This window comes from Mesocricetus auratus, unplaced genomic scaffold, assembly GCF_017639785.1.
Source record: "Mesocricetus auratus isolate SY011 unplaced genomic scaffold, BCM_Maur_2.0 Super-Scaffold_100045, whole genome shotgun sequence".
NCBI lineage: Eukaryota > Metazoa > Chordata > Mammalia > Rodentia > Cricetidae > Mesocricetus > Mesocricetus auratus.
The window spans coordinates 8,279,498-8,299,436 of record NW_024429222.1 but is presented as its reverse complement, the minus strand read 5'-3'; the positions used below and the strand labels follow the sequence as shown (position 1 = coordinate 8,299,436).

The following is a 19,939-nucleotide window of genomic DNA, read 5'->3' as shown; positions in this document are numbered from 1 at the left end:
GCGCCATCTTGTGATGGTGCCGATCCTCAGCTTGGGGCACCTCCTCTTCTGGACAGGAAATGATCTGTGCTTCTCCACACTGCATCTCTCACACAAAAGGACTTCAGGGAGCATCACAGGGAGACAGACTCACAGACACAATGCTTGTTTTTGTTTCCCCTGCCACCTGAATCTGAAGGGGTGTGGGCTGTGTCTCCTGCGTCCCCTCAGCTTCTATGTGACCTGACCATGGTCTGAATGTTCCACTGCCTAGAGGATCACTGTTGCCTCCCAGTGTAATAAATACACTCACTTGATTGTCCGCTCTGTATTGCTTAGATGTATTCATGGAGTTCCATCTGTTTGTTGATTTCATTTTCAGCACATAAACTCCCATCTCTGTTAAAACCACACAAATACAACAAGCATCTTTGTTCCATTGTTCCATTTGATTGGTCTGTAGAGTTCTCCTGTTTTACTGTGATTTACAAATGTTTTACCATATTTTTTTTTTACCAGATGATGGGTATTGAAGACAAAATGGACGAGAAAATGGCCAGTTCCCTCCTGTTGAAGTTACACTCCGTCTTTGTAAGGCTCTAGGGATTCATGGGGATGTTTTGGGAAGCAAAGTTCAGTGGCTTGCTTTAAACACAGACAATTTCAATGGCTGTAAGCAACAGTGGCGACAGGGGTCCACTCCTGACTTTTCTACTCTTCCACTTTATACCCCTGTGTAATAAACTCGCAATCATTGTTCACCAATCAAATACCCTCATGGGTCCAGGACAAGTTGCCAAGAGAAAGATTTATTTGGAGAGTTTATACTTAGAAAATACTTATTCCATGAACCACAAAGACCATCAGATTTATTTTTGGAGGCCTAAGACCCAGTAGTTAGGAGGCAAATCAGATAGGTGGGTTCTGTGGCCTATACACACTGGAGGTTTCCTGCTTTTCTGACGCATGACCTTCTGTCGTCAATAGATCCCTGGATAGATAGTCTGGGTTCTGTAAATCTAACACAAAGTGTTTGCTGACTAAAATCTCCTGAGCCGTGTCTTTTTCAATCCATTTCCTAGGAATAGCTTACTCTAAAGTCATTTGCTGGGATATACAGTGTCTTTCTCCCTAGAGAACAGGGAGAGACACTGGGGGTTCCTTCCTCTATGCAGGAGACAGAGAAAAGCAATTTCCTCTAGAAACAGCTGAGTATAGCATTCACTAGGCAATGGTGTCCAAGCTGTCAGGCAAAAGGATCCATTCCACCACAGCCAATGGAAAAGCAATTTTCAGATGCCTGACATCCTAACTCAGGTTGATCTAAAGAATCCTCCCTGGTATAACCAGATGCTTGGCACAGAGCCTGGTGGTTCATGAGCCATAAAGTCTTGTTAATTGTCTGCAGGTGGGAGTGGTCACTTTCCGATCTTTTTCAGAACATCTCTGAGAATATGATTCCAGCAGTCGTTGGGAAGTATTTAGGACAAACAGACGACCCCATCAAAAAGAAAAACCTTCTCCTGGACTTGTTTGGAGATATATTTATGGCTATTCCAACTGTTCTCATGTCCCGTGGACTCAGAGGTGAGTCCTACATTTCGAGCAGGAGGACATAGACTCAATAACAAGTCTCTGACTTGGCAACTTCTCAGTCAGGTGTATATATATACACATACACAAGGACATACACATACACGTATATATGTATTTGTGTATATACATGTGTATATATACATATATGTGCATGTGTGCATATACACTGACACATACACATTCACACACATAATACATGAGTCTAGGATGTTGCTCAGTCAGTAGAGAGCCTGGCTAGAATGCAGGACGCCCTGGTTCCATCCTGAGTACCATACAAGTCAGACCTAGTGGCACATGTTTGTAATCCCAGTACTTGGGAGGCAGGGAAGGAAGGTTAGGTCCTCTTTGGCTACATCGGGAGTTCAATGCCAGCCTGGGCTAAACAAAGCACTTTCTTACAAAAGCAAATCAAGAGAACGAATGAAAATCCGTGGTCAGGAATAGGATTGTATGGGAAAGAACTTCTTCCAGACGAGAAAGTCCAAAAAGAGATTGGAAAGACCTATAAGGAAAGGAGGCGTAGGAAATCTTTGATGTCCTTGGTGCCCCTTTATCCACCTTTGTGAGCCCTAGTTGGAGAAGTCGAGACCTTCTCCAACTACCACAGGGCTGTCTGTCAATGACTCAGGACTGCACAGACAGAGTGTGAGGTTAGTTCTTCCTAAATGAAGCAAGATTCGCTTGTGCCTATGTGTGCTCTATTCCAGCTTTTGTTCTGTGGGTGCTTGGAAAGAATATATATTTTGTTGGGGTTAAGCTGTGAACTATTCTAACTATTCTTCGGTTCCATCATGCCCCGTGTTCTAAAACCTTTGTTCAAATTCAGTGTTTTATTGTGAATTTTCTGTCTGTGTTACCTGATCATTGTAGAAAGTGGGGTACTGCAATCCACTACTGCTTTGGTATTATAAGTTCTCTCTCTCCCTTTCCCTCTCCCTCCTGATACTTTAATATTTGTTTTATCTGTTTATGTACATTGCATTAAATCAGCGTATATATTTCATTGGTGAATTTACTTCTCATCAATACAATACGTCTTTATTTTTTTTCTTTTTGTACTTTTTTAAAACTCTGTTATGAGGTAGCTATAATCCTCTTTTTCACCTATTGCTCCTCTTTGTGAATAATATCTAATTTTCCTTCATAGGCAGTCTGTGTGGGTCTTAAAAAGTTGGTGGGGGGTTGTTTTAAGACTACAGAATCCCAGATCCTTAAAAAAATACCCATTCAGTATTCAGTCACTACATACGCCCTTACTGGAGAATATATATTGAACGGAATTATTGACAGGCAAGGACTTATTAATGCCATTCACTTGAGGGTTTTTTTTTTAATTTTAGGAGCACTGCTATTTTCATATCAATTCCCCCATTCCATCGCCCTCCCTTCCTCCCATGCTACCCACCAGCCCCCCAACACACATCCCATCCACTCCTCAAGGATAGTAATGCCCTAGTCCATCACATCATTTGGGGGAGAGCCTAGGCCCTCTTTCTTGTATCTGGGCTGGGAATGGCTCCCAAAGTCCATTTGTGCTCTAGGGATAAACACTGGCTCCACTGTTAGAGGTCCCATAGACTGCTCTAGCCTTCTAGCTGGCACCCACATTCAAAGGGCTTGGTTTCGTCCAATGCTGGTTCCCCAGATTTATGACTATGGTCTCTGTGTTCTCACTAGGTCAGGTCAACTGTTTCTGAGGGTTTCTCCAGCACAGTCTTGGCTCCTTTGCTCATCCCTCCTCCCTCTCCACAACTGTATTCCAGGAGTATGACTCAGTGTTTAGCTGTGGGTGCCTGTTTCTTCTTCAATCAGCTACTGAATGAAGGCTCTAGGAATGGCAACCAAGGTACTCATCAATCTCATTATAGGGGAAGGGCAATAAAGGCAGCCCCTCCACCACTGCCTAGATTTTTAGTTGGGGTCATCCCTGTGGAACCCCTAACTTTTTCCCTGTGCCAGACATCTCTCCAAACCTATACTGACTCCCTCTATCAAGAAATCTCCTTTCTTTCCCTCCTCTATTCCTCCTCTGTCTCAGACCTCCTGTTCTCTCCTGTTCTCCTCCCCCTTCCCTACTCCCCTTCTCCCCTTTCTACCTCCCTCTTCTTACCCCCCACACCCATAATCACAATTTGCTCAGTAGTTCTCGTCCCCCTCCCCTTCTTCAGGGGTCCATATGTTCTTCTCTTTAGGTCCACCTTCTTTCCTAGTTTCTCTGGTGGTGTGGATTGTAGGCTGGTAGTCCTTTGCTCTATTTCTAATAAACATATATGAGTGAGCACATACCCTGCTTGTCTTTCTGTGATTGGGTTACCTCACTCAGGATGTTTTCTTCCTGTTCCATCCATTTGCCTGGGTATTTCAAGATTTTGTTGCATTTTTTCCATTAAGTAATACTCCACTATGTAAATGTACCACATTTTCTCAATCCATTCTTTGGTTGAGGGGTATCTAGGTTGATTCTGGGTTCTGTTTATTACAAACAACACTGCTATGAACATAGTTGAACATATGTCCTTGTTGTATAAATGTGCGATCTTTGGGTATATGCCCAAGAGAAGAATTACTGGATCTTGAGGTAGACTGATTGGCATTTTCCTAAGAAACTGTCATACTGGTTTGCAAAGTAGTACAAGTTTGCACTCCTACCAGCAGTGGAGGAGTGTTCCTTTTTCTTCACATCCACTCCAGCATAGACTGTCATTGGTGTTTTTGATTTTAGCCATTCTGGCCAGAGTAAGATAGTATCTTAGTATCTCAGAGTTGTTTTGATTCGCATTTCCCTGATGCCTAAGGATGTTGAGTACTTTCTTAAGTGTCTTTCAGCCACTTTAGATTCCTCTATTGAGAATTCTCTATTTAATTCTGTACCCCAATTTTTAATTGGATTGTTTGCTGTTTGGGTGGCTTGCTTCTTGTGTTCATTGTATATTTTGGAAATCAACCCTCTGTTAGATAGGTTGGTGAAGATTTTCTCCCATTCTGTGAGCTTCCCTTTTGACTTATTGACTGTTTCCTTTGCCTTACAGAAGCTTCTCAGTTTCAGGAGGTCCCATTTATTAATTGTCAATCTCAGTGTCTGTGCTACTGTTGTTATGTTCAGGAAGCTGTCTCCTGTACCAATTCATTCAAGGGTACCTCCCATTTTTTCTTCTAAGAGGTTCAGTGTGGCAGGACTTACATTGAGGTCTTTGATCCATATGGACTTAAGTTTTGTGCATGACAATAGATATGCGTCTATCTGCAATCTTCTGAATGACCCCATCCAGTTACACCAGCACCATTTATTAAAGAAGCTTTTTTCCCTATTGTATGACTTTAACTTCTTTGTCAAAGATCAGATGTTCAAAGGTGTGTGGGTTAATGTCAGGGTCTTCAATTTGATTCCATTGGTATACCTGTCTACTTTTGTGCCAATACCAAGCTGTTTTCAGGACTATAGCTCTATAATAGAACTTAAAATCAGGGATGGTGACGCCTACAGATGTTCCTTTATTGTACAAGGTTGTAGTGCTTATCCTGGGTTTTTTGTTTTTCCATATAAAGTTGAGTATTGTTCTTTCAAGGTCTGTGAAGAAATGTGTTGGGATTTTGATGGGGATTGTGTTGAATCTGTAGATTGCTTTTGGCAAGATTACCATTTTTACTCTGTTGATCCTACCTATCCAAGAACATGGGAGATATTTCCATTTTCTGGTATCTTCTTTAATTTCTTTCTTTAAAGACTCAAATTTCTTACAATACAGATATTTCACTTGTTTGGTTAGTGTTACCCCAAGATATTTTATGTTCGTTGTGACTATTGTAAAAGATGATGTTTCTGTGATTTCTTTCTTGCCTATTTATTGTCTGTATATAGTAGGGCTACTGATTTTTTGAGTTAATTTTGTATCCTGCCACTTTGCTGAAGGTGTTTATAGCTGAAGGAGTTCCCTGATAGAGTTTTTTGGGTCACATATATAAACTGTCATATCATGTGCAAAGAGTGAAAGTTTGACTTCTTCCTTTCCAATTTGTATCCCCTTGATCTCTATTTGTTGTCTTATTGCTCTATCTAGAACTTCAAGTACAATATTGAAGAGATATGGAGAGAGTTGACAGCTTTGTCTTATTCCTGATTTTAGAGGAATGGAGTTGAGTTTCTCTCCATTTAGTTTGATGCTGGCTGTTGGTTTGCTGTATATAGCTTGTATTATGTTCAGGTATATTCCTGTTATCCCTGATCTCTCCAAGGCCTTTATCATGAAGGGATGTTGGATTTTGTCAAAGGTTTTTTTCAGCATCTGGTAAGATGATCATGTGATTTTTGTTTCTCAGCTTGTTTATATGGTGGATTACATTAATGGATTTTCATATGTTGAACCATCCCTGCATCCCTGTGATGAGAAAAGCCTATTTGATCATGGTGGATGATTTTTCTGATGTGTTCTTGGATTCAATTTGCCAGTATTTTGTTGAGTATTTTTGCATCAATGTTAATTGGTCTGTAGTTCTCTTTCTTAGTTGTTTTTTTGTGTGGTATTATCTCTTCTACATCTATTGTGTGGAACAATTTGAGCAGAATTGGTATTAGCTGTTCTTTAAATATTTGGTAGAATTCTGCACTGAAGTCATCTGGCCCTGGGCTATTTTGGTTGGGAAACTTTTGATGACTGCTTGTGTTTCATTAGGATTTATAGGTCTATTTAAATTGCTTATCTATTCTTGATTTAATTTTGGTGTGATATCTGTCCAGAAAATTGTCCATTTCCTTTAGATTTTTGAATTTTGTAGAGTACAGGTTTTCAAAGTATGACCTGATGATTCTATGGATTTCCTCAGTGTCAATTGTTATGCCCTCTTTTACATTTCTGATTTTGTTAATTTGCATGTTCACTCTCTGTCATTTGGTAAGTTTGGATAAAGTTTTGTCTGTCTTGTTGATTTTCTTGTAGAACTAACTCTTAATTACATTGATTCTTTTTATTGCTTCCCTAGTTTCTACTTTATTGATTTCAGTCCTCAATTTGATTATTTCCTGGCATCTACTCCTCTGGGGTGAGTTTGTTTTTTGTTGTTGTTGTTGTTGTTGTTGTTGTTCTAGAGCTTTCAGTTGTGCTGTTAATTCTCTAGTGTGACTACTCTCCAGTTTCTTCAAGTGGGCACTTAGTGCTCTGTACTCTTAGCACTGCTTTCAAAGTGTGCCATAAGTTTGGGTATGTTATGTCTATTTTTTTTTTTACTTCTTCCTTGACCCAGGAATTGTGCAATTGTGCAATGTTCAGTTTTCATGAGTAGGTAGGGTTTCTGCAATTTGTGCTGTTGTTGAATCCTATCTTTAAACCATGGTGATCCCATAGGATACATGGGGTTATTCTAATTTTTTTGTATCTGTTGAACTTTGCTATGTTGGTCGATTTTAGAGAGTATGTGGTTGATTTTAGAGAAGGTTCCATGTGGCGCTGAGAAGAAGATATATTCTTTTGTGTTTGTATGGAATGTTCTATAGATGTCTGTTAATCCATTAGGTCATAACTTCTCGTATTTCCTTTGTTTATTTGTTAAGTTTCTGTCTAGTGGTGAGAGCAGGGTGTTGAAGTCTCCCACTATAAGGGTGTGAGGTTTTATGTGTAATTTGAGCTTTAGTAATGCTTCTTTTTTAACTTATTTTTTAAATTAGAAACAAGCTTGCTTGACATGCCAATCCTAGCTCCCTCACTCTTCCCTCCTCCCCTACCCTACTCCAGTGTCCCCAGCCCCCCACCACATCTCCCCTCTACTCCCCAGGGAGGGTGAGGCCCTCCATGGAAAATCTTCAAAGTCTATCATATCATTCTGTGCAGGGCCTAGGCCCTCCCCCATGTGTCCAGGCTGAGAGAGCATTCCTCCATGTGGAATGGGATCCCAAAGTCCATTTGTACACCAGGGGTAAATACTAATCTACTATCCGAGGCTCCATAGATTTCCCAAGCCTCCAATTGATACCCATGTTCAGGGGGTCTGGATGAGTCCCATGCTGACCTCTCAGTCACCAGTCTGGAGTCCATGAGCTCCCCCTTGTTCAGGTCAGCTGTCTCTGTGGGTTTCACCATTCAGGTCTTGACTTCTTTGTTCATCACACCTCCCTCTCTACAACTGGGTTCCAGGAGTTCAGCTCAGTCTTTAGCTTTGAGTGTCTACCTCTGCTTCCATCAGCCACTGGATGAAGGCTCTAGGATGGCATATAAGGTAGTCATCAATCTCATTATAGGGGAGGGCATTTAAGGTAGCCTCTCCACTATTGTTTAGATTGTCAGTTGGTGTCAACCTTGTAGATCTCTGAAAATCTCCCTAGTGCCAGATATCTTCTCAAACCTATAGTGGCTCCCTCTATTATGGTTACAAATGTGGATGCCTTCGTATCTGGGGCACAGATGTTCAGAATTGAGACTTCATCTTGATGGATTTTTCCTGTGATGAATATGAAATGCCCTTCTTCATCTCTTTTGATTGATTTTAGTTTGAAGTCTAATTGGTTAGATATTAGGATTGCTACACCAGCTTGTTTCTTGGGTCTATTTGATTGGAAAATCTTTTCCCAATCCTTTATTCTGAGGTAACCACTGTCTTTGAAGTTGAGGTATATTTCTTGTATGCAGCAGAAGGATGGATTCTGTCTTAATATCCATTCTGTTAACCTGTGTCTTTTTAAAGGCAAGTTAAGACCATTGTCATTGAGGGATTTTTTATATATAAGCATATATTTAAAGCATTATTATTAGATACAATGGTAGGTACTTTCCTTTTTTTACCTCCCTACAATTTCCAGTCTTTTTTATTTTTAAATTTAAATTTAAATTAGAAACAAGGTTGCTTCACATGTCAATTCCAGGTCCCTCTCCCTTTCTCTCCTCCCATGCCCTCCCACCAATCCCCCCAATATCCCCTCACTTCCCCAGGGAGGATGAGGCCCTCCATGGGGGTGTCCATAGTCTGTCATTTTATCCAGGGCAGGGCCTAGACCCTCCCCCCAAGAATCCAGGGTGAGAGTCCATCTCTCATTGTTGTATGGGAGCCCAAAGTCCATTTATATACCTGGGATAAATACTGATCTACTACCCAAGGCTCAATAGATTACCTAGGCCTCCTCACTGACACCCACATTCAGGGGGTTTTGATCAGTTCCCAGGCATCAGTCTGGGATTCAAGAGCTAACCCTTGTCAGGTCAGCTGTTTCTGGGGGTTAAACCAGGCTAGTCTTAACCCCTTTGGTCATCAGCCCTCCCTCTCTGTCACTGGATTTCTTGAGTTCAACTCAGTGCTTAGCCGTGGGAGTCTGCCTTTGCTTCTATCAGCCACTGAATAAAGGTTCTGTTCCCCAAACTCTCTGGCCATGGGATTGTAGGCTGGCACTCCCCAGATCTATGTCTAAAAATCCATATATGAGAGAGTACATGTCATGTTTATTTTAATGACCATTGACTGTTGATTCTTGTTTGTTTTGGATTTGTTGGTGGTGGTGTTATTGTGTGTGGATCCCCCCCCTGCCCTGCCTTCTTTTTCTTTTGGTGTTTGGTAAAGTGGGATTATCTATTGACTATGTTTTTGTGAGTGTAGTTATCTTCGTTGGGTTGGAGTTTTCCTTTCAATAGATTCTGTAGAGCTGGATTTCTGGATATGTATTGTTTAAATCTGGTTTTGTCATGAAATATCTTGTTTTCTCCATCTATGGTGATTGAAAGTTTTGCTGGGTATAGTAGTCTTGGCTGGCATCCATGTTCCCTTCATGTTTGTATAACATCTATCCGGGACCTTCTGGCTTTCAAAGTTTCCATTCAGAAGTCGGGTGTAATTCAGATAGGCCTGCCTTTATATGTTACTTGACCTTTTTCTTTTGCTGCTCTTAATATTTTTTCTTTATTCTGTAAGTTTGGTGTTTTGATTATTATGTGGCAAGGGGACTTCTTTTTGTGGCTTAGTCTGTTTGGTGTTCTGTAAGCTTCTTGTATTTTCATAGGTGTATCCTTATTTAGGTTGGGGAAGTTTTCTTCTATGATTTTGTTGAATATGTTTTCTGTACCTTTGAACTGTATTTTTTCACCTTCTTCTATACCTATTATTCTTAGGTTTGGCCTCTTCATGGTGTTCCATATTTCCTGGATATTTTGTGTTGGGGATTTGTTGGACTTGAGATTTTCTTTAGTCGATGACTGTATATCCTCTAGTGAGTCTTCAACACCTGAGATTCTCTTTTTCATCTCTTGTATTCTATTGATTATACTTACATGTGTAGTTCCTGGTCCTTTACCCAGCTTTTCTATTTCCAACATCCCCTCACTCTGTGTTTTCTTTATTTTTTTCTATTTCAGCTTTCAAGCCTTGAACTGTTTGAATTGCTTGCTAGACTTGTTTAGTTGGTTTTTTTCTTGGCATTCTTTAGATTCTTTAAGAGATTTGTTTATTTCTTGCATTTTTTGGTTTGTCTTTTCATCCATTTTATGCATTTTTTTCTTACAGAAATACCCTTGAAAACGTGACAACCTTAATTCTATGTCCAGGATTCATGTAAAGGCAGAAAAGTGTCCATAAAAATATCCTCAAACCTCCACATTTATGTCATGGCACACATACCCTTACATTATCATGAGTGCATGTGTATATACTGTACTTTTTTTTGGTTTTTATTTTTTATTGTTTATTTTTAAGTTTAAATTTAGATTAGAAACAAGGTTGCTTCACAAGTCAGTTCCAGGTCCCTCTCCATTTCCCTCCCCTCCTCCCATGCCCTCCCACCAGTCCCCCCAATATCCCCTCACTTCCCCAGGGAGGATGAGGCTCTCCATGGGGGTGTCCACAGTCTGTCATTTCATCCAGGGCAGGGCCCAGACCTTCCCCCAAGAGTTCAGGGTGAGAGTGCATCTCACATTGTTGGATGGGAGTCCAAAGTCCATGTGTATTTTGTTTGTCTTTTTCCTCTGCTTCATCTGCATTTGGCTTTTCAGATCCTGCTGGTGTGGAGTCCCTAGATTCTGGTGATCTTTCTGTTGTTAAGTGTGTTCTTATATTGTGGTCTTCCCATCCCTTCTTCGAGTGGATGCAGGTGGGGTCTCTTCCTCTCCTCTAGTCTCTCATGTGTGTAAGTGGGTCAAGACATCAACGTCTGCAACTCTGGATGGTCTGGCCTCTCCTGGTGTTCTCCTCACTCAAGCTGAAGGTTTAGAGGGACCAAGACTCAAGTGGAGGGAAGAGGGGGCACAGGGCAGAAGACAGAAGGCGGGAGGTATAGGGCATACAGGAGCCAAGAGTGAGGTGTGGTCAGACTCAGGGTGGTCTGTACTGCTGGGGTGGGTCCATTCTACCCATGGAGCAGGCCCAAGAAGATCCAAGGGAATAGGGTTGTCTAGAGTTGGTCTCTGAGCAGAGCCCACACTCACCTCAAACAGAGGGCAGAGGGCAGAGGGTGGAGGGTGGCGAGGTTTTCTCTGATGGTTTTATAAATACTCTCTTTCATCCTCACTCTTTTGGTCCCTTCCAGCTGATTGGGTGGTATTTGTGCTTACATGATTTGAGTCCCTTAGTTTTATTGTGTGCTTTGCTAAGAAATTTCACATTGTGGCTACCTTGAGAATCATTTACAGTGATGCCCTATGCCTATGAAACCTACATTAAGTTGATAGCAATATAACTTTGATTTCATATAACAACTCTACCATTTTATCTATGTTTGACATTTTTATAAACATTTATTATTTTTATATTATGTGTGTGGGTTTATTTGCCTGTGTATGTCTGTGCATCATGTGTGCCTGGTGCCCACAAAGGCCAGAAGAGGGCATCGGTCCCTGGACCTTGAGTTAAGAGCTGCTATGTGGATGTTGGGATATGAGCCCAGGTCCTCTGTAAGATCATTCAGTGCTCTTAACTACTGAGGCATCTCTATAGCCCCACTTTTCACATTTTTTGGTGCCAGAATTCATGTCGTTTTGAATGGCTATCTTACTGTTAGTTGTTAGCCGTGTTTTTGTACAGAATGTAGTATTATGTAGAACAAAATCCCCTACCTATTATGATTATAGTTCAACAGTGGTCTGAATATGCATTCACAAGTTTACATCACTGGCTTCCATGTTGTTAATTAGCATATTCAGCATTCAGTTTTAAGGACTCTAGCAAATTCTTACAAGGAAGCTGCAGAGACAATGAGCTCCATGAGCTTCTTTCAGGGGGGGCTGTTATTTCTTCCTCGTTTCTGAAAGACATCTTGATACACTGCATCTTTGCTGGTGAGACAAGAAGGTAGAGGAGATGGAAAAGAGTGTGCCTGTTTTCTCCGCTCTAATTTTGTAAGAACTTAACTTTTCCAGGTTAAGCAGGAAACAAGGTAATGAGGGTGTCTGAAGTATGAACTGCAAGTTTAGCGCTTTCCTTAAACACAAAGGCAGATTTCTTTGTATACATTTATATGTAATTGTATACCCTCCTATTCCAACAAGAAACTGAATTTGCATGGTTCTACTGAGTGGGAAAGCACAAAACCAGGCTGACTGGGTGTTGATTCCCCAGAATGAGCAGGCACTGTGTATTGTCACTGAACACACCCAAGCACTTACTGCCTGAATTATATCCTCTCATTCTGTATTCTATCAACACCTGACTCAGATCCCACGTCTATTTCAAAAACTGTGCAAACCCAAAGCAATCGCTGGGCTTTCCAGAGGCTGCCTCTCTTCTGTACTTGTAACCAGCTGTTTCCTTCAGGGCTGGAGACCTCAGTACCACCCAGGTGTCCATCTGCTAACATGAACTGTGCATGAATCCATGTCTCCTTAGATGCTGGAGTTCCTACCTACACGTATGAGTTTCAGTATCGTCCAAGCTTCATAACTGAAAAGAGACCCAAGACAGTGGTAGGAGACCATGGTGATGAAATCTTCTCTGTATTTGGGGCTCCATTTTTGAAAGGTATTGGCTCTATATTGGGTGTTATATGGAAGTCAGGAGAAGTGGGACCCACTCTTGGTTCAGGGGCTTTCAGCAAGTTTCTCCTCTCCTGATGCTACTTTCTTGGTACTCTATGACAGAATTGAGATACAGCAGGCAGTTCCCAACCTTTCTCTTATGCTAAGACACATGAAGATTTATGTGTCCCTGTCATTGTCATTCTATAAATCATGAACTGTGGATCCGGAAGAGAAGTGATAGATCACCCACAAGACCCTGATCTAAAACTAAAATACCACTATTTGATTTCCCACAAAACAACTTCAACTTAATGTCTGGCTGAGGGTCTCTGCGTTGGCTCCCATCTTTGACAATGACTGAGCAAGATATTGCTCTATGACTATAGCATAGTCATAGTATAGTATCGATGGGAGTCATTTTATTGCTACATTGTAGTTGTTATACATTATTTATTAATTTTTTTGCAAAAGTAGTAGTTGGATTTTCCCTAGGTCCCTGGGCTTTAGGTTCTCAATAATTCAAGCAATGTCATGTATGGGTTCTATGTCCTGGAGTGTCAAATCACATATTGGCTGGTTACTCCCATAACCCAGATGCACCTCTCCAAAGCAGAGGACAGTCTGAAATATGGCATTCTGACCCTGAGGAAGGAGGGAAAGGCAGATGAATATGGACAACAAAGGCAACAGGCTCATGGCACACACATTCTCATTATTGAATCATTTATCAGTCTCTCCCTGAATGTGCACAGTAATTAGCCAGAATCTTCACACTGAAGGGTTTGACTGAGTAGTTGAAGAGTAAACAGGTAGTTCCACTTTCTAACAAGCTTTCAAATGATGCTCCATCTGGTCCACACTTGGAGTAACAAAAACATTCTTTCACCTTCCCCACAGGGGGCGCCTCAGAAGAGGAAACCAACCTCAGCAAGATGGTGATGAAATACTGGGCCAACTTTGCTAGGAATGGGTGAGGCTGGTGGCAAATGTGTAAAGGGTGGACACAGTGTAGTTGGGCATACCTTTTGGAAAGGGTGACTTCCGAAATCATAGCGACCAAAGCCCTGACCATTTTGTGAGGTTACAGCATTCTATGGCAAGAATTTTCTAGAATCAATGTCTGTGAAGGTTGTTGCTTCTCAACTGAGATAAGCCAGTGATCCATTTAAACTTCAGAGGAATGGAGGGCCACCTAGAGGTCTTAAGGAATTCTATTTGATTATGTTCACAGGAACCCCAATGGGAAGGGGTTGCCACACTGGCCAGAATATGACCAGAAGGAAGGCTACCTGCAAATTGGAGCCACCACCCAGCAAGCCCAGAGACTGAAGGGGGAGGAAGTGGCTTTCTGGACTGAGATCCTGGCTAAGAAGACACCTCAGACAGAGCACACTGAGCTGTGAATGGGAGTCTCTGGCAGCCTCAGGACCAGAGAAGCCGAGATGGAGCTATTCCACAAAAGATGGTGCTCCCAAACGATGGGTCTTGCAGAGGAAACTGCAGGACTTAATAGTGGAGGAAGGGGCCAAGGAGTGGGAATATTTGTGTCTCATATGGAAAATAAATTTTCTTTTGGAGGTCAAGTCAGGCGTTGTGTCCACACTCATTGAGGGCAGGAGGATGAACAGAGGTGACGGCAAAGAAAGACACTTTTCAGGGAAAAGTTGGGGGAATGGTTGCTGGAATCTGAAGGGAGACAGCTGATGGGGGAAAGGTGAGATGTGATTTATTGCCTTATCATTTACCTCCCAGTGGGCAAAACTGTCACACTGTAGTGCTAATGGCTACTCATTGGCAAGTGTGGGAGTATAAAATCCCTGATAACTACAAACCCAAGGGGGAGTTTGCACCCATCACTGACTCATCTCCATGAACTTCTGCCAGGTGTCCATGACTAAGAATGATAGCTCACAGAAAGGCTACCTGCCAGGTATTTATGAGTAAGAATGACAGCACATAGGAAAATTAGACCAAGACTGTCTCTAAGGGTCCAGGCACACAACACCACACAACTCTTTTACATGCAGAAACAAAATCATACATCCTTTGCAGAAAAAGGATAGAGAGCTCTGGTGAAGACCCGCTGAGGCCAAGGAAGGAGAGCTGTGATGATCTATGTCCCTAAGTAGAGTATAGGGCACAGTTCTGGGTAACTGCATAGAGATCTTTCTGTACTGGAGAGAGGCGGAATTGCTGAGTAGACTCCCTCCCCCCACCACCACCTCCATGACTTGGAATACAAGGTCTCCCTAAGTTTGGGATTAGATCAGAGAGAGTTAAAGAGATTGCCCCCAGATACTGACACTGAGTCAGGAGACACCAGGTACCATTTACCAGAAGTCTGCTTTTGGTGAAAGTGAAGGGATGGAGAGAGCCTCTCTGTGAGCCACAGGTGAACAGGCTGAAGAACATATAAAATACTAGGGCAGAGATGGAAGAGAATACTTTATAGTAACATATTGCCCTGGCCAGCAGGGAACAACGGAGGTCGTGCCCATAGGAACCTGGAATGAAAGGGACAAGAGACACAAAGAACGGACAGCAAGACAGGCTTTCTGATCAAGCTGTGAGATTTTATTTTTCTCAGGCCTGTTATATAGTGGTTAGGCCAGGAAACTTGTAGGGTGGAGTAATCGAAAGAGAGGGGCCGTTGCCTAGTAACCAGGCCACTGAAGGTGAGCAGATAGCAGGTGTTGGCAAGGTGAAAGGGTCACAGAGGGAGGGGTTAAGTGATCTAATTGTGGATGTTTCCTTTTTGCCATCAGCTATTCCTGTGAGCCCAAGTTCTATTCATTAGGAAGCTGGGGAGGGGAAGAGGGTTGAATGGGACTGAAGGCAGCTATTCTTTTAACAGATGGGCTATTCTTTTAAAAAGGCTGGCAATATTTGTAAGATGTCCTAAATAACAATGATGGCTCCCGACAACATATGATTTTCAACTCATGTAATTGATGCTAAGCTGCTTGTAGATAGAGCATGTAATACCTAAAGGTATGGTATTATTTACAAAAGCAATCGCTAAAGTTTTTTTTCTATTTCTCAGATGTTTAGAATTCCTTTTCTTGCTTTGTTGCTTTGCTTTGAATTTCATTGGGTTTTTTGTTTTTTTTTATTTAAATCAGAAACATGAATGCTTCACATGTCAATATCTGCTCCCTCTCCCATCCCTCCTCCCTTGTCCCTCCACCAGTCCCCCCAACCCCCCACCCAACCGCCACATCATTCCCCAGGGAAGGTGAGGCCCTCCTTGGGGGGATCTCCAAAGTCTGTCATTTCATTCAGGGCAGGACCTAGGACCTTCCCCATGTGTCCAGGCTGAGAGAGCATCCCTCTATTTGGAATGGGCTTCCAAAGATCATTTATAAACCACGATAAACACTGATCTACTACCCAAGGTCCCAGTGATTTCTGTGGCCTCCTCCCTGGATCAGTCCCCTGTTGGCCTCTCAGCCATCAGTCTGGGATTCAAGAGCTCCCAGTCATTGGATGAAGGTTTTAGTATGGCATATAAGGTAGTCATCAACCTTACCATCAAGGAAGGGCAATTAATGTAGTTTCTCCACTATTGCTTAGTTTCCCAGTTGGTGTTATCCTTGTAGATCTCTGGAGATCTCACTAGTGTCAGCTCTCTCCTCAAGCCTATAATGACTTAATCTATTATGGTATCTCTCATCCTGCTCTCCTCTGTTCTTACCTCGACTCAACCTTCCTGCTCCCCCATGCATTCTTCTCCCCTCCTCTTCTCCCCCTCTCTTTTTCCTGGTTCCCTCTCCCCCCCCCCATGTTGCTAATCTGCTCAGGAGATCTTGCCTCATTCCACTTCTCTGGGGTAGCATGCATATCTCTTGGGAACCTCCCTGTTTCCCAGACTCATTGGCACTGGGATTGTAGGCTGACACTTTCCTGATCCATGTCTAAAATCCATATATGAGTGAGTACATACCATGTTTGTCTTTTTGTGTCTGGATTACCTCACTTAGGATGGCTTCCTCTAGTGCCATCCATTTGCCTGCAAATTTCAAGATTCCTTTGTTTTTTCCGAATAGTACTCCATTGTGTAAATGTACCACATTTTCTCTATCCACTCTTCAGTTGTGGGGCATCTAGGTTGCTTCCAGGATCTAGCTATTACATATAATGCTGCTATGAACACAGTGGAACAGACATCCTTGTTGTGTGAATGGGTGTCTTTTGGGTATATGCCTAAGAGTGGAATTGCTGGGTCTTGTGGTAGACTGAGTCCCATTTTCCTTAGGAATCTCCACACTGATTTCCATAGTGGCTGTACGAGTTGGCACTCCCACCAGCAGTGGAGAAGTGTTCCCCTTTCTCCACATCCTCTCCAGTACAGACTGTCATTCTGACAGGAGTAAGATGATATCTCAGAGTTGTTTTGATTTGCATTTCCCTAATGGCTAATGATGTTGAACACTTTCTCAAGTGTCTCTCTGCCATTTTATACTCCTCTATTGAGAATTCTCTATTTAGTTCAGTCCCCCATTTTTTAATTCGATCCTTTGGTGTTTTGGAGACTTGCTTATTGAGTTCTTTGTAATTTTTGGAGATCAGCCCTCTGTCGGATGTGGGGTTAGTGAATATCTTTTCCCAATCTGTGGGGTGTCTTTTTGTCTTGCTGACTGTGTCTTTTGCCTTACAGAAGCTTCTCAGTTTCATTCAGGAGGTCCCATTTATTAATTGTCGATCTCAGTGTTTGTGCTACTGGTGTTACCTTCAGGAATTGCTAAAGATTTTTATAGTGCTGGGCAGTAGATTTTTTTTACACAAGAGGTCTACATAGTAATTCAGTGTTAGAGTAGAATGGAATTGTCATTCTCAATGCAAGCTGGCATGGAAAATGGAGCAAGGATAAAATGAACATTCAGAAAATAATGAGTAGAGCTCACCCTATGAGTAATTCCTCTAAATAAAAGAGCCTGAAACATATTAGATAACAAGGATCTTGTGACTGGGATTTAAAAGGCAAAGCCCAATTGCATGCTGAGTAATGTGGAGTCCAGATCCGCATCCCGAGCTTTGACTGCTGGCAGCTTTAAACCCTCACCCATCACCTTCCCCTCTGGCTCCTTATCTGGAGAAGCTGATTAGAAAGCCTGGGACTTCCTCTCTTGGTGCCAGAGCAAGATCCCAGCCCCATAAGCTGGCCCTGGTCCCACCCCAACCACATAAAAGCCCTAAGACAGTGGCCTCACCTTCCTGATTGAAAGTTGTATCCTGTCCCTGACGCGGAGGCTCTGCTTGTTAGAAGACTGTACAGTTCTCTGGGGGAGGGGAGGTGTGGTTGGTACTCACTCCCAGTGGAGGCAGCTGAAAAAGACAGTGATAGGTATACCAAACAGATAGTGAAAGGACGTGAGGTGGCTGCCTGGATATCAGGTTAGCAGGGGGACGTTTCAGAATAAAAATCTCACCAACACATCGCAGTTCTCAGTGAGTGTCCACATTATCGGTAGTGTCACAGATGTTTCGTGTTATCCTTGCCCTCCCTCCCCCCCCGTCCCCGTCCCCGTCCCCGTCCCACCCTACACACAAACAAATCCATCTCAAGACATATTTGAGTGCTGTTGTAATTTTTGGAAATGCTTGGTCATGGAGGGAAGGGACCAGATAGACCAGGGTCATCAATTGCAGGTGAGGAGAGCAGGCTTCCAGTGGAAGAAGGAGGCAGCCCATAGGGAACCAACAGGAGGCGGTATAATATGTTAGGAGCTCCCCTGAGGAGAGGAAGGCATGTGATGTACGTAGCCGCTCCCACCCACATGGAATCCAGGGATGTTTTATAGCCCTAGGGAGAGGACAAAGATACTAGAGGGAAAGCTGGGCAGCCCACACACACAACTGCTGTGTATTTCCTATGCACACTAGGAATCCTGAGTATAGCTCTCTGTGTCACAAGTAGCTTGCTAGGTACCCAGATATAAATAACACTTACCATCCAATTTTCTGTTTTCTTGCTCATTTCAAAATTTTTCTATCAGGTATCAGTTGAAGAATTCCTTTGGGGGCTTTCCCAAAACCCATCGGCTAGGTCAGAGCCCATTCCAACTGACTGGAATCTTCCTGAATGGGACCTGAACATCTATACTTTTAGTTTTCAGGCATTCTGACCCTAACTTCTTATTGAAGATAAGAATAGTATACACATTTCCAAATTTCTAGAAGTTGTCCAAATAACTGCTTTAATGTCCTAGGCATAGAAGATGCATATTAATGAACAACTTTTTAAACAGTACTTTCATCTTTCAATGTGATTTCAGGCACTCAGATTTTCAGTAGATGTGGTGTGTCCAAGGCCAGGTCCTCTTTCAATCACTCCTAAATCCTGCAAGCACATGTCCCTAAAGAGCCTTCTCATTCCATCAAGCAGCAACTTGTTATGTTTTCCATCACTGCATCGATGTAGACTTTTTTTTCTCTCAGAAAGCTACCCCTGCCTACAGCCAGTGTTGGTCTTGTTCCATTGTTCGATGAAATCAATCAAAGCCAAAGCAACAAACTCTAATCAGCCTGAGTATTTCCCATTGTCCAGCAGAGGGCAGCACAGGAAGGAAGGAACTGCTTCTCTCCAGGGATCCTGGGAGGCTGCTGCTCTGGCTGAGGACAGATCTGGACAAGAGTAGAAACCTAAACATAAAGACAAGACAAAACTAAACCTTGGGTGTGGCGGCACACACCTGTGATACCAGCACTTAGGAGGTGGAGGCAGGAGAATCAGAAGTTCAAGGCCATCCTCAGTTATGCAGAAAGTTTAAGACCTGCAGGAGACCCTGTCTCAAAAGTAAACAAATATAGAAACCAATGCCAAATGTGTTGCCTGTCTTCTCTGGAACATGTGGAGGAGGGGAAAGACACAGGCAGCTCTGAACCTGAGAAGAAGTTTTTCCTTCCCAAACTTTACATTTTAGCCGGGCGTTGGTGGCACACGCTTTTAATCCCAGCACTCGGGAGGCAGAGGTAGGTGGATCTCTGTGAGTTCGAGGCCAGCCTGGTCTACAGAGTGAGTTCCAGGACAGCCTCCAAAACAATACACAGAAACCCTGTCTCGAAAAACAAAACAACAACAACAAAAAACCCTTTACATTTTATTTTACTGTGGAGGAAAATATGTTTTGTCAAACGCTTAAAGAAGTATGGGTGAATAGGCAGGTAGATGGTTAGAGCAGGAGACTGTGGAGAGGGAGTTGGTTTGACATAGGAACATTCATTCTAAACATGCTAAAAAATATTGAGTTTTCTGGCTGTAGAAGCAGATGGCAGAAGGCCAGGCCACTTGGCAGGAACATGAAAAAGTAATTAAGCATCAGAAGATAAACTGTAAAATTTAACTTCATTTGCAGACCTGAGAACACAGAATTCATTGACAGCCCAACCCAGGGAAGTTGCAGATGTGTGCTAAACTCCCAGGACAGCAACTCTGGAGCTGTGCG

The 19,939-nt window shown here is 42.5% G+C and overlaps 1 protein-coding gene across 2 annotated transcripts in view; it reads left to right on the top strand.

Moving 5' to 3' along the window:
* Window positions 1-14,077, top strand: part of LOC101832654 (carboxylesterase 1C) — a 30,305-nt gene extending 16,228 nt beyond the window's left edge. For both annotated transcript variants that reach the window (XM_013119896.3, XM_021232476.2), the window contains exons 10-14: window positions 499-570; window positions 1,419-1,566; window positions 12,364-12,495; window positions 13,392-13,464; window positions 13,726-14,077. In XM_013119896.3, the coding sequence (XP_012975350.1) occupies window positions 499-570; window positions 1,419-1,566; window positions 12,364-12,495; window positions 13,392-13,464; window positions 13,726-13,897 (597 nt within the window). In that variant the 3' untranslated portion in view covers window positions 13,898-14,077. The remainder of the gene's footprint in view (window positions 1-498; window positions 571-1,418; window positions 1,567-12,363; window positions 12,496-13,391; window positions 13,465-13,725) is intronic.
* Window positions 14,078-19,939: the final 5,862 nt, after the last annotated feature.